Raw genomic sequence first — 14,516 nt, forward strand, 5'->3', positions numbered from 1 at the left:
TTTCGTTCGCATCCGAGAATTATGAAAATTGCTTATCGCTGCATAAAGTTCATTTATTTCAATCCTTGTTACTCTCTAGTTAAATTACATTCATTAGTTAAGCAATCATTAGTTTTCTTAGTCGTATAGTATAAGGGATACTAATAAATAAACAAATTTTGTGGAACAAACTAAACATTTTACCTATTCGCATTTTTTAACAAAAATTTTATCGTTTAGAATATGTGCGCGTTCAAACATCAATCTGCCAACTTTTGAAAAAATAAATATTTGTTAAATCTCTGACTAGAAGGGAAGTAAGGAACACCATTAAACCTAAAACAGATACACTCAGATAAAACAAGTATTTAAAGTAACGTCTAAATTGCACAAATACATTAGTTCTAATATATGTGATATCGATTATGCTTATTACAAGTCAATAGGTTTCTATCAAATCACGACAACCTCACAAAAAATATTGATATTCAGCTAATTATGGCTCTAATCATATTTGTTTTATGCGTACCGCTGGAGATACGGCTAAACATAGAGATAGCGACAGAAAGTGGAATTTTTACTTATCCTTAAATTACTATATTCAGACGAATGTTGTACTGAGATCAATAGATTGGCGAGCACCGACTCTTAGGACATCATTTGTGAAGCCGGTGGAATAGGGTGATACTGAGGAGGTTGCAACTGATTTGTGCTCTGGGGTTGCAGCTGCAGTTGTGCTTGTTGTGGAACTTGTTGCTGTTGGGCTGTGTTTTGCTGGTTTTGATTAGCTTGATTATTGCTATTGGCTCGTGACGATCCTCCGGTCGATGTACCTTCGGCAGCACCCTGCTGTGCCTGCAATTCTGCCTTCAGTCGGCGTGCAATATGAGACCGGGTATGTTTACGGAGATGATCCTTTCGATAGAAACCTGCAGCAAGGAATAAAAATTGCAATTTGCACTAAAGTGAGATTAAAGGAAAAATTACCTTTGCCACATTCCTGGCAGATATGTCGCTTCTCTCCCGAATGAATAACTATATGCAGGGTTAATTGTTCCTTGCGTTTGAAAGCCTGCCAAAAAGAAACCATTAATGTAAATATTGTCAACTAACTGGAATTTAATCAAACCTTCAGGCAAATTGTACAAACGAATGGTCTTTCTGGGTTGTGACTCTGCTTGTGGCGAGTGAGGTGATCTTTTCGTTTCAAAGCAGCGTTGCAGATATCGCAAATAAAACGACGTTCTAAGTTGTGCCCGATTAGATGTTGCTCCAATAGTTCTCGCTCAGGATACGCCATTTGACATTCTGGACACAAGAACAGGAGACTACCATCCAATGCTGTGCGTACTTGAATCTCGCCGGGCTTGGGACGTGGCTTGCGTTCCTTTGGTGGCTTCTTCTTCTTCTTTTTCTTCTTTTTACCAGTATCACCCACCCCAGCAGTATTGTTCGATCCATTGACAGTACCGGAACTTGTAGCGGGACCTACAGCTTATTAATTTACGACTTATTAGAGTTATGAATTTGATAAAAAAAACTGTATGATATGAAAATAAAACGATAATTCCACTAACCTTGCTGACTGGAATGCTGTTGTTGCTGCTGTTGTTGAATACTTGTGTTTTGATGTCCTAAGATACTAGCGATCGTTTGTGATGCCGGTAAAATCATCCCGTTGGAATGTTGACCATTGTTAGTGTTTAAATTCTGCGTCTGAGTCTGGCCCATATCGATGGTGGACAATGGATTTTGCGTTTCCTTCTTAATATTTTCAGCCGAGTATTTGAGGAAATGGTGTAGCGATAGTGGTAGAGCTGTCCCTGGCAAATGCGATAAATAATCGGCAACGGAAGTTCCAGGTGCTAACGATTGCCAACTGGGGTTTTGGAGGACACGTTTGCTATCCGCCTGTTGTAGCAATGCACTCAGATCTTGGGTGATCTCCTGGGAAGACTGAGCGGTTGTACCGGCTGTGATACCAGTCGATGTCTGGTGGTACATATTTCGCTGCTTGTGGTCGTTTACTTCTGAGTGTTGGCTATACGGAATCGTATACTGACCGCTGGTAGTTGTGATTGTTGTGCTATTGTTGTGGCCGTTGTACTTGTTCGGATTAATCACGTTTGTTGTATCCTCCGGACGAAATTTCCCAAGAATTGGTGCGTGTGACTGGTTGAAATGTGCCATACTCACATTAGAATTTATGCTGTGATATCGATTGTTCGTGTCGTGAGATGACGAAGGTACGCTAGTAACCAGACCACTACTGGCGAACTGATGTATTCCCGGAATGGTTCCAGGAAAATGGGTTCCAAATGGTGAGAAGTTCATGGTTGACTCTACAAATAATGCAAAATTAGTAATCACTGGCAATCTTTTGCTCAATAGATGATCTACTTTTTCCTAAAGCTTTCATCGTTCATAAGGTGAATGCTTCCTCGTGGAAGACTTCATTTAGAATGTTTGCCGTCTGTTCGAATTTTCCCATGCGCGCCCAACCACCGGAAGAAAGGAACTAAATATATACTTCATTCAACTTTTTTCCCTCATTGGTCGACAGTTCATTTTTGCTCAACGTATCCGCCTTACAGTCACCCACTCCCAAAAAAACGTGTAGAGGTATTAAAAAAAGAGCAGGAGTAAGGAGAAATCAAGCACTTGCATTTTTATTTTCTCACAGTCAACGCCCAGCCTCCTCGTCATACTGGCCGATTTCGACATAGTAGTGCATTTTTGAGCAGCAGTGCTATCGGAATGACCGTTTAAGACGCTTTTGGTAATTTCAAAATAACATTAGGCAACAAAAGGTTGTCGTGCGGTTTTCATTGTTAACAATTCCGATCAGGTCCTAAGAGTCTTCCGCACTAAATGTTTTACGGGGTAAACTACTCATCAAAGACTTACGGCTCCTTTAAGTTACCACGAATGAACCAAATCAAATAAACGAGTATAAAAAACTACCCATCATAGCAAGGTAGCATTCAAAAAAGTGGAAAACCCCATACTTAAAGTTCATAATTCAAAATTTCAAAATTTTTTATCTGTAAATGGAGATTGCCGCATATATTAATCGACTCAATTGGAAAAACTGAGCAAACAAGAACGCGCCTGTCCGTCAATAAGCTCACTTTTAATTTCTTTTTGCACTGAAAAGTATTATATTTATAGGTATTAATATTTTGCGATTAGTAATTTAGATAGCAAATGTTATGCGTAGTTATCATGAAAGCAGAATACATATAATTCTCAAGGTGCACTTTTATCATTTTTCAGCAAAATTATAAGCTTTTTCTTCAACATGTGCGGATACAAAATTGTATCTTTAATACAGTAATGTTCCGATTTTGTCAGCTCCCGACCTTATCTTATCAGCCTATAAATTTTGTTCAACTTTTGTACTTTTGAATATGATTTATAAAACTTTTCAGTCTGCATGAAACTATTGTGATTCCCTGGGGAGAGTTTTTGAATGAAATGATGCCTTTTTTGCGCATAATTCGGGGACAAAATTAGCGTATTTTTATATAAAAAATTCTACAATTCCCAAATAAGGAAGGACTATATTCTGCAATGTTGTACAACTTTGTAAAACTTGAAAAACTCATACAACAACTACAAAAACAGCTAAAATAGAAAAACTAATTTTGACGATTTTTCATATTTGAGAAACATGTTTTTAAGGTGTCAATTCCGGCGTAGTGGTTAGCATTCACGTCTCTCACGCCGAGGACCCGGGTTCAAATCCCAACCCGGCAGAAGTCACGAATGACCTAAGATGTTAAAGTGACTATAATAAAAAAAAATTGGTTTTTCTATCTTTGCTGAAGAGACACTACATGCTATGCTATAAAGCAGAACACATTAATGCGTTATATTAAAACTGATGAAAAATAAATTTTTTATTGCACTTTTAGGGGAATTAATGAAAATTTGAATTCCTCTAGACTAGACGATAGAACTTTTAACTTTAAGAAGCACTTCCAAAGATTCCATAAACCTAAAACCAATTTTTCCCGCTCATAACTCTAACGCGCACCAAAAAATGTTCTGTGCAGTGTGCTGTGCTCGGTTGATTAGATTGTGTTGAGCTGTCGGTTGATTAATTGAGGGTTAAAATTTAATTTTTAGTAGAAGTCCTCGATGCTGCAAAGTCTTAAGTCTGGAATTTTGAAAAAAAAATCAGTTTCCCCATTTTGTCAGCCCAAAATTGAACATGGCGCTGACAAAATCGAAACATTACTATATTACTAACCGCATAAATCAAAACCACGTAAATTCCAAAATTTGCGTAAAAAACCGCGTAAATTCCAAATTCGCGTAAAAAAATTGTGTAAATTCTAAAATTTGCGAAAAAAACCACGTAAATTCCAAAATTCGCTCAAAAAACCTTATAAATCGGAAATTAAATAAAAAAGAAAAGTTTCCAATCAAATTCTACTATATATTTATTCGCAACAGATACATATTTCGTCTACGACTTGCAGGCTTCATCAGTGTCTGTTTTCGAATTTCAGGTTTCGTATTCTACTAAGACGCTCCAAAAACTTCAGTCAACCTTATAAATTCCTAAACTACGTGTGAAGATAGACGTTTTGAGCACACCCGCGTAAACTCCGAAGATCGTGCTAAAAAACCGCGTAAATTCCGAAATTCGCGTAAAAATAGTCGCGTAAAAAGCGGCTTTAGTGCTCTTGAATTGTAAAATCATCAAATAAATTCATGGCATGCCAATAATTAGAATCATCAGTGATAGCAAGATCTTTTAAGCACTGTCAGTAATTTTTTTACAGTCGAATAAGCTAAGTAAGGTATCCCACACAACTGAATAATTGGATCGGTCTTTTAACAGTTTTACTTCAAGACAGTAAATCAGTTTGAATAAGCATAAGGATAATTACTAATGCGCACTCAATCAGAATCCCTTATTTTCAGCCCGTTTTTATGTGGTTTTAACACAGAGGGTTATTCACCATTTCATTCCGTTATCCAATCAACGATAAAATAGTTTTCACCAACTTTTTAAAAATTGTTCTCAATTTTTTTATATTTTTCCGGTGTGGAATTGAAAAAATATTGAAGAAAAAAAATTAATGATGTTAGAAATCGATTGATTATAATTTAAAAAGTTATTATTCTTGTATGTTTGTTTAAAATGAACCAACCGTGCCTGTATTATCAAGGTACCTTTATGTATGTTCGGTCTGTATTATTTTAAACATAAGATTTTGATTTGAAAAAATTTGCTTGATCTTGCAACTCTGGTTTTCAGTTTTTCCCGCAGACCATTCCATTCCTATTCTTTTCCAACCATTTGGAGGGTGTGAGGTATGTCCGCCAACAAGGCTATTTTCCCATCGCACTTCTACGTCGCAAAGTCTCCAGTTTGCTAGAATTAAAACCTTGGTGACATGACGGTGAAAAAGATGGTGGCGGTAGCTGGTAAGGGTTGTCATAGTCAACGTCGTCGTCGTAGCCAACGCGCACATAGAACAAAGCCTGGTGGTGAAACTGCTGCTGTTACTAGCGGTGGAAAGAGAAAATGGTGGATGGAGTTGCCGTGGTTGAAGCGGCAGGTTCACTTTCACTTTTTTCCTGGAGAGTTGCGGAATGGATGGGGCATAAATTCAAAACAAATCCCCTTTCCTACCGTTGATCTTTTTTTTTTGATTGAGCAAGCTTCTCGGGTTATTGCGACAGACAGCCGATTTCGGGTCTACTTACCTGTTTTGTTATATTCCTTTTAAATCCAATCAAAACGCAAGCTTTTGCACCTTTTCCTGTTTCTTGATCAGTTGGGAGCAGTGCACACTCTATAGATTCATCCTGTCAGGACGTCGTCACCACTGGGAATGAGAACTGGGCGCATGTAACAACTAGTTATAGGCAGGACAGAAAGAGTCAGATACACAATTAAATGTGTTTGAAAAAGTTGGACTTTATTATTATCGATTAAAATAAAAATATATATTTTATTTTTTACGGCTGTAGCAATGGAATGGAACTACCACACTACCACTCCCGACTTCTACTGCCCGGCGCACTAGGAGTTGGGAAACGCATATCCTGTGTTTGCCATAGTGTACTATAGGAAAAGTCTCACCCCGCCTGCGCCACACCACGAAACGCTACAATCGAATCGAACATACGGAACGTGGTACTATTCTGGGCGTAAAATACATTTGAAATGTTTTTAATATTTGCAATTGGAAATATGAATTCGCATTTTTTTGGTTTTATTTCTATGAGATAACTAAATGACTATTTCCTTCTTTATCTAAGATGGCCCATATTAGTAACAACCCTTACTGATATTGTGCTTGGTTGTTTCGTGCATGTCTGATTCACACTCGGCGTCGTCGCTGTCGTCGTCATCGCTACACGTTTTCGACGCACCCGTCGCTGCTGACGCCGTTTCCGCGAGCCCGAGGGATTCGCTGATTGTTGTAACACGAATCCATGAATGAAATTTCGCAACGATACGGCTAGGAGAAGGTAGAATGTAGGAGCATTCATCAATCAATCGTTAAAGTAAGCTCTAATAATTCTTATGACAAACCCCTCGTAGCAAATGGTTTCCACTATATGGAACCTGTTTCGCCAATGCGAACTAAGGAGAGCAGAATAAGGGTTCGGGTATAGATTCACAAACTAGAAATGAAGCTGTAAAAGCGTAAAAAGTTTCTGATGGTGAGGGTGAGAAAATGTTTGTTTTGCTTTTTTGGCTTCGATTCAGCATATACCGCTTTTCGCGTTCTCCAATTCTTGAAAGCAGCAATAACTACATAAGCAAGCTGCTTGCCTCCTTCGTACCTTCCGAATTTGATCACAGATCAAGCAACAGCGGCATGATTTGATAAGCGAGTGCATAATGTTTTATATACAACGAACCCTCCCCCTTAGATGTTCAATTTTCTACGATATATACAACGCTTCTGTGTGCTTTTTATAACAGTGTATGTTTTCTCAACAGCCTGCGTGCGTTTGCCTCTCCTCTACGCAAGCCATCGAGCTTTTTGTTTTGTGTAGCAAGTTAAAAGTTGTAGAGCTAAAAAGCAAGGAATACAAGGACGGGGTGCTTTCCTCAAGCAAAGCAACACGTGCTTTGTGCGCAGACGCACGTTTTCTATTCGGTTCGAACATTTGCATTTGCGGAAAATGCATATTTGACGTTATCATAACATCATATTATTAGAATAGCTAAATTCAGCTGGTTTTCAGATGGTGAATAAAAATAGTTTTAATCAGTTTTATATGCGTTCGTTTTTGTTCAAACGCTTTGATGATACTAAAAGACTGTATTGATGTACCAACCTTAACATCCAAATCATGAACGCTTATCTAAAAAAATAAAAAGATTAACAGAAATAAAACGTTTAAAAATCACGATTGAATTATTATTTGTGTTACTGTATAAAATATGACCGTACTCTAGATTGTATTTATTTCATGAACGATGCATCAGTATTTTCTGACACGTGTTTGGTATGTTAAATGTTTGTGCCACAATCCAATCGCTCAGAAGTGATCAAGTACCTTTATGCATGGTACGGATCCAATCAGGTTCCCCTATAAAAGCTGCGGGCTACAATGATCGCTAACCATTGCTGCTCATAACAAAATGTCGAACATACTGCCTTGACTATCATCCCAGAACTTACCGAAGCATTCAACTCTACAACATGGTCGGGGCTTCGTGCTCATAACTAAATTACGTTCTATCTCTGCCTTCAAAAAGCCTATCATTTTCTTCCACTGTCCTCAAATCAGTCCGTGGGCTGGATGGAGCCCTTTGAAGGCTTTTTTTTAAACAGTAGAGCAATTCTCGTTGAAACGGGACCACTACTGATACGAGGTCTTCAAATATTGGTATTGGAACTTATGCATTTACTTGGTTGAAAATGGTTAAAAAATAAGAATAGTGGACCCCTCGTTCGCCAAGGGGCCTAATAGCTTCAAAAAAAAGTTCCAATATTTGAAGACCTCGTGTCAGTAGTGGTCCCGTTTCAGCAAGAATTACTCAGTAGTGTTTCCAATAGACGGAGATCTGATACTGGTCTAGCAAGCCAGGCGTCACAGATTCGTATCCGGGCTGGGCGGCGCTGCTAGACTCAGTGGGATCGTTGCACTAACCCAAAATTTTCACATGCATTTATCATTGTGTTCTGACAGACGCAAAAATTTCGTGAAGATATCTTTTGTTTTGAGCATCAAAACTTCTTTTGAAATCCCAGAAATCATAGACGCGAAAATGAAAGCAAACGTAATAGGAAGAAGAAGAACAGCCAAAACATGCGAAAAAGAAGCCCGTCTTCGTGATTCTCTCTCTCTCATGTTGCAACTATTTATAAAGCAAAGACACTGTCAAAATTGGAATGACAGTCACGAAGACGGGGTTTAAACCAAGTTTTAGTTCAATTGGGTCCTAAAATTTGTGATAAAAAGATGATTTTTTTAGAAGGAACGATAAAGCTTCCTATTATGACTACCAGAGTATAGTTTTTTCTTTTTTAAAAAGATGCAGAGCACTAAAAAATTAAAAAACAAAAATATTGTAATTTATTCTCCCTTGACATTAGAGATCTTCCTTGACATAACGAAAATAACACGTTTCTGGCAACAATGATAACTTTTTCTCACTGGCAACTCTGGTTTGACATTAGAGCAGCTGATCGTTTTGACAGTTACAGCTTCGCAGTAGTCTCTTGTGCTTGTCTGCGTTTTGCCGGTCGTGAGGAAGTGGAACATCAAATTTGTACTAGTTATCGGATAAAAGTTTTGATTCGGGCAATGTATTCCAATCCATCGATTCACGGTGCTAGACTTTGTCCAAATCTAGTTTGCGCTAAGAATGACTAAACGATGTCAAACTGATGGCCAACAGTATAATCTCGGTACAATCGACCCCGCAGAACAGTATGAAAAAAAAACGCCAACCGAAACTGGCACCGTATTATCAATCAGATTGGTATGTTCTGCTACTCCGATGTGAATCAGCAGTAGGGCGAACGGCAGACCAAAAATTTCTGTGCGTTTCTAACCAAACACGGTCGCATCTCGATGGCGGGTGTTGCATCCGAAAACTGAAGCCATCCACGCTGTGACCAAGTGCAGTCACTACGCTTATTGCTGATTTTGACAAACGCCTTAATTAAACTGAGATGACCGGAACCGGAAAATGAGCTGTAAACTCAGAAAATGTTTTAGGTCGCGATTGCCAAGCCATTTCCTGACTTTGCAACTTTTGACTTTTTGGCACACTATCACATGAGCGTGAAGGTAAACAAAAAGTTTTCCGTGACATTTCAAGACATACTATGGTTTCTTTTTATAATTCGTGTTGTCTAGACACCGCTTGACACAACCATGCACAACTATAGTTTGTCTATATAAGGTTGCCCAAATGTTTATTTTTTGTTCAAAATTTCACAAAATTAAAAAAAAAAGGTTTTTAACGGCAATAGCCCAAAAATATAAAATTGAATATCAAAATATGTGTTCTTAACCCTAACCTCATCGATTCAAGCTAAAAACGACATAGGGCTTTAGGACCCAATTCAACACATTTACACGTAACTTCATTTAAGAGTGTACGCTATTATAATATGTATGGAAAATCACTCGTTTGTCTACGATGAACATTAACGACCTATTGTTTTCATGGTTACTTGTCGAATCCATAACTAATTTATTTGCTTTTGTACTAGGCAACAGTTTGGAAACGGTAGATTTAAAATAATGTTCGCGTCGAAATTACGGGAAAAGTTGAGTGAATATTTTCCATCCAACTTTTCCACTACTATTTACTTGAATTTAACGGGGTTTGCAAGCTTAGATCAAATCAAATCAAAATCAAATAGATGTTATTATTTTTTCTAATAATAATCAGCTGAAGATAACGTAACTCCCTGTAGAGAAATTTATGTGATTTTTTACGTAGAAAGAATGTGTGAATTATTTTGAATGTGCGGTACCGTGCCAGCATATTCAAAACAGTGCCTAATTCTGAACAGTTGCCGATTTTTCTTGAATATTGACAAAATTTAAGCAAATTAAGCAATTTACTTTCTACATCTGATGATTTTATGTAAAAACACGGTTTAAAAAATACTTGGAATTTTGTCAATATTTAGTGAAAATCGGCAACTGTCCAAAATTAAGCACTGTCTTGAATATGGTGCTGGCACGGTGCCAATTCAGAAATGGAGGTAAATTGAAAAATAGGTGATTGTATTACCCGTACCGTTGGTAAAAGAACGCGCTGCACAATTTTTTGGCAGCTTGAAATCGTCGTAGGCAAAAACGCTTGGCTGGGATTGAACCAAACGCTAGGCTAAACGTATATATTCCGTGTGACTAGCACATAAGCTGTTGATTTACTTGACAATAGAAATGAAATTTGTACTCGCGACGATTTCGTCCGCAACGGTTATAATTCATCGTGTTCAATAAGGTGGGAAATTTACAATATTTATGGTTAGAGTGGTTCCAATTAATGCGGATAACGTTCCGTTCCGTTACGTTTCCGTTAATGGATGCTGACGGTTAATGTGATACGACCACAGAGAACAGACATCCATTCAGGAACAAATTTCTCGGGAATTCTTGGATAAAATTTCAAATTAAAATCACCTAATATGCTAGCGACACCACCACTATAGTTTCCCAACTAAATGATTCTTTTGATTTGCACACTGACAACCTTTGGCTCCTCTGGCGCTAGTATATATGGACTATATGCGTAATGCTGTTGTGCTGTTTAGTCAGCTAACTAGCACCTTTATGTTTATCTCATTGGCTTTGCGTTGACAAGGGCTAACATCACTGCGGGCTCAGGAGTCGTGGGCCCCACTGACAGCTGAAGAGCTAACTTGTGTGAAGAGTGGCGAATATATGATATCCAAGAGTAAGTCGCTTAGAACATTGTTGCAGGCTCAATTTAGGGAACAGCTTACCTCATGGATTGCAGTTGCGGTACATTCATTTCACAGTTAATGGCACACTGTGGCCCACCTTTTTGACATTTAAATTTTGAAATGTTGGAAATTGGCAGCCCTGCCAATGTTTGTCATTGTCAAAATGATCAAAACAGTCTGGCTGGGCGCAGGCGAGTTTGACAGGTTTCACACGATCAGTACCTCAGCGGCACAATAAGGCACAAACTGAACAAAATTTCTATGAATGAGGTGAACGGAATGTTCTCAGCGACTGACCCTTGATGATATCTCGTTTACGCTAACGCTAACATGTTGGCATCGATAACATGGCTGCCTGCCAGCTACTTGTGTTTAGTGTAGAATTTTATGCGCCTTTAGCGACACCATCACTATAGTTTCCTAACTAATTTGACACAAGTTTTATCCAAGTTGGGACCTTTTGCTTGGATGTCTGTTTTCTGTGATACAACCTTAAAGGGGAACCCTACTCTGGTAATTCGGAAAAATCAAATTTCATTTTTTGCATTTTCGGTAGGTATATGCCTTTAGAAATGTCATGTCAAAAGGATTTTTTGATATCGGACCAGGGATGGTTCGATCACTTTGACTCAATTTTGATTCATTTGACAGTAGCGTCCTAACCGAGCAAAATTTGACAAATTGATGTATGGGACATTTGTAGATAATAACTAGATCTACAATTTTGCTGAATAAAGTGTTGCTGTATCTTTTATAGTTACGGTGCTACAATGCTAGTACATCATTAGTAACTAAATGAACGTTCATTTAGTTACTAAAGAGGTACTAGCATTGTAGCGCCGTAACTACAAAAGTTGCAGCAACACTTTATTTAGCAAAATTGTAGATCTAGTTATTATCTACAAATGTCCCATCCGTCAATTTGTCAAATTTTGCTCGGCTGAGACGGTAGTGTCAAATGAATCAAAATTGAGTCAAAGTGATCGAACCATCCCTGTATCTGACCTCGTTGAAAAGATACCGCAAAACTGTGGGGTCACCTTAAGGGAAGTGCATCGCTGTGCGAAATTTTAAACGAGTTTTTTTTCGATACCCTGTATTTTCAACTGGCGCTACGTGTATCTCCAATCGTGTACGTGTATGTAATCCAATGGTCCGATTTGGCTGAAATTTTTTTCCAGTATGTATTTCGATATCTCAATTTTTCAATTTTTTATGAGCTATCAATTCGATTTTTGATGAAAAAACACCTTTCTTTTGGAAAAATTGCAGCCATTTTAGTAATTTTTTGGCTTCCAAACTATTTTGGCATCCAAAAAATATAAAATACATCTTCAAATATACCTTTACCATAAGCAGAATACCCCAACACTTAACGTTAATTACAGCTTCCAAAAATTTTTTTACGAAAATCTTTAGTTTTCGACCTTTCTGAGTAGGGCTCCCCCTTAAGGCAGAACACTGATTTTCTTAACATTACGTACTATACAAATACCCCGCATGCAAAGACAAATGGAACGTCAAAATAAAGAAAACAAAGTTAGTGATGCTGTTCAGCTACTAGTCAAAACATACGCAAAATATTGATAAATCTGCTTCTTGTACTCATATTTTCTTCATTCAAACATGAAAAATATTTTATTCATCGCAAGTATTATAAGTGGTAAGTGAACAACGAACAATAACCTGGCGCTTGTTTTTTTATCGTATGTTTCTTGTCAGTCATTACTTGCTGTAACGCCTTCCGCTTCAGTGGACTAGAATTTTTCGCTCACATCCTGAACGGGGACTTTCTTGATTATAAACCATTTGGCGGCGGTACTGTGAAAAACGAAGAAACGTCTCAGTCTATTACTTCTGCCGGCCAGAGTCAAAATTCGTTCCTGGACTTTATTACATTCAAGGATAAACAGTATTGTTCCATATATGAGGAGCAAACTTCAGAAGCAGAAGAGCTCAAAACATCAGAGGGAAAACGGAAAACACTGAAGGTGAAATGCGTTCCGGCTAAAGGCAATGGTACACTGCACATGATTACATCCCTCAAAGAAGTTATTAGCATATTGGCCCCGCACGGTAATTCTACTAAACGGACACAAGCTGGAAATTGCGTTGTTATGCTGTTCTACACAAAAACTTGTATTCATAGTGCAATGATGGCTCCGCATTATAATGCCTTAGCGAGACATTTTCCTGACCTCAAAATAGCTGCTATAGATGCATTTAGTTTTCACTCATTGAATACTGAATTCGGAATAGTCGGACTTCCGACAATTATGTTCTTTCACCAGGGGCGTCCCTTAGTTAAGTTTAACGATACCGAGATTACGCTTGAAACGCTGGTTAAATTCGTAACCAAACATAGTGGAGTAGAACCCGCATTGCTGGTGAATCACAAATCATCCATAAACGTGCCACATTACACATCTGGCGACTTCAAGGGCCCGTTATCCAATAAAGTAGAAAAGCGAACTGACTACTGGCTGTACGTGGCTTGGATTTTCATAATATTATGCGGCTGCTATTATTTTTCCAAATCGGCTTTTTACGTTCAGATGATTGAAACAATTAAACTAATTTGGAGAGAATCAGAAGCGCACCACCGTAATTAGACAATATTGCACCATTAGTTGATATGTTTGAGCGTTTTATTTGGCTTAGTCTACAAACAACGTAGAACGTAGTGAAGAATTGTGAATTATCTTAATATTAAAATACTGAAATTTGCTTCAGAAGGCTATCAAAACTATGTAATTTTGCTGTCCGAGTAGAGAGCTTTGTGATATTAGGCAGATAAGCTTCTACTTCTCACCTTTGGTCTGTCGGCCAGTGTATTTAATTAACATATCACATTCATTAGATGTTAATATAATTCTGTACCAACTTTTCAAAAGGGCCAATCTGCAAAATGCAAACAAACCGAGTGGGAGTTATTTTTTGCAGGACTAGCATAGGGAAACAAACCCTTACTCGGTTTGTTTACATTTTGCAGATAGGCCCTTTTGAAAAGTTGGTGCCGAATTTTCCGAAAAAAAATAAGTTTAATGGAATATGAATCCTTGCATGGTATCCAACATATTATCAAAACTTTATTCCAATCAAACATAGTCGAGTCAAAAACGACCTTTTTTCTACGTTTTGAGCTGGAAATGCTCACTTGTACTTACTTAAATCAACAATAGCACAAGTAAGTTGCTTACTCAGCAATTTCATGAAAAAGGCATGTATCCAAATTTAAAACGATTTTGTTCAAATTTATTCAAACTTATTTGGCGAATTTTCAGAAAACGTTAGACCCGTATTGTTTATTTGGCGTTTGGGGTGCTCCTTTCTGAATTAGGTTGGGTAAAAAAATCGGTGCTTTGTAAACGTTTCCTTTTCTTTAAAAAATCAATTTTTAAATGACTGAACCTTTTTTTTAATTTTGATACCAAATAAAAGGTACTATAATTCGTGATATTTATTAATTTATCAATCGTTAAGTATCTGTCAGTAGAAGTAATATAAACAACCAATAAAGCGTCCACAAACATTTGAATTATGTTCCGAAGACTGTCGATTTCAATCTCAAATAACAACAACGAAGGTAAGTATAACAAAGGTTCCTTTCACCACCAGGTG

The 14,516-nt window shown here is 37.7% G+C and overlaps 2 protein-coding genes across 2 annotated transcripts; one reads left to right on the top strand and one right to left on the bottom strand.

Moving 5' to 3' along the window:
* Positions 1 to 627: 627 nt before the first annotated feature.
* LOC128737424 (zinc finger and BTB domain-containing protein 49-like) lies at positions 628 to 5,757 on the bottom strand. The gene is made up of 5 exons (XM_053832056.1): positions 5,704 to 5,757; positions 1,557 to 2,321; positions 1,109 to 1,467; positions 967 to 1,051; positions 628 to 908 (listed from the first exon to the last, which is right to left on the bottom strand). The coding sequence occupies exons 2-5, from the start codon at positions 2,311 to 2,313 to the stop codon at positions 628 to 630; spliced, it is 1,482 nt and encodes a 493-aa protein (XP_053688031.1). The 5' UTR covers positions 2,314 to 2,321; positions 5,704 to 5,757.
* Positions 5,758 to 12,453: 6,696 nt separating this feature from the next.
* Positions 12,454 to 13,786, top strand: LOC128737235 (thioredoxin domain-containing protein 15). The gene is made up of 2 exons (XM_053831832.1): positions 12,454 to 12,558; positions 12,618 to 13,786. Exons 1-2 carry the CDS (start codon positions 12,522 to 12,524, stop codon positions 13,505 to 13,507), a joined length of 927 nt encoding a protein of 308 aa, XP_053687807.1. The 5' UTR covers positions 12,454 to 12,521; the 3' UTR covers positions 13,508 to 13,786.
* The last annotated feature ends 730 nt before the right edge of the window (positions 13,787 to 14,516 follow it).

Source organism: Sabethes cyaneus, chromosome 2 (genome assembly GCF_943734655.1).
Source record: "Sabethes cyaneus chromosome 2, idSabCyanKW18_F2, whole genome shotgun sequence".
NCBI classification, from domain to species: domain Eukaryota; kingdom Metazoa; phylum Arthropoda; class Insecta; order Diptera; family Culicidae; genus Sabethes; species Sabethes cyaneus.

Excerpts from the sequence above, each read along its gene's own strand:
- LOC128737424 (XM_053832056.1), bottom strand. The coding sequence starts at position 2,313 with ATGAACTTCTCACCATTTGGAACCCATTTTCCTGGAACCATTCCGGGA. Across the intron at positions 1,468-1,556 it reads ACAGCATTCCAGTCAGCAAG|GTCCCGCTACAAGTTCCGGT; the intron begins GTTAGTGGAATT and ends AATAAGCTGTAG. Across the intron at positions 1,052-1,108 it reads TTTGTACAATTTGCCTGAAG|GCTTTCAAACGCAAGGAACA; the intron begins GTTTGATTAAAT and ends TCTTTTTGGCAG.
- LOC128737235 (XM_053831832.1), top strand. The coding sequence starts at position 12,522 with ATGAAAAATATTTTATTCATCGCAAGTATTATAAGTG. Across the intron at positions 12,559-12,617 it reads CATCGCAAGTATTATAAGTG|TCATTACTTGCTGTAACGCC; the intron begins GTAAGTGAACAA and ends GTTTCTTGTCAG.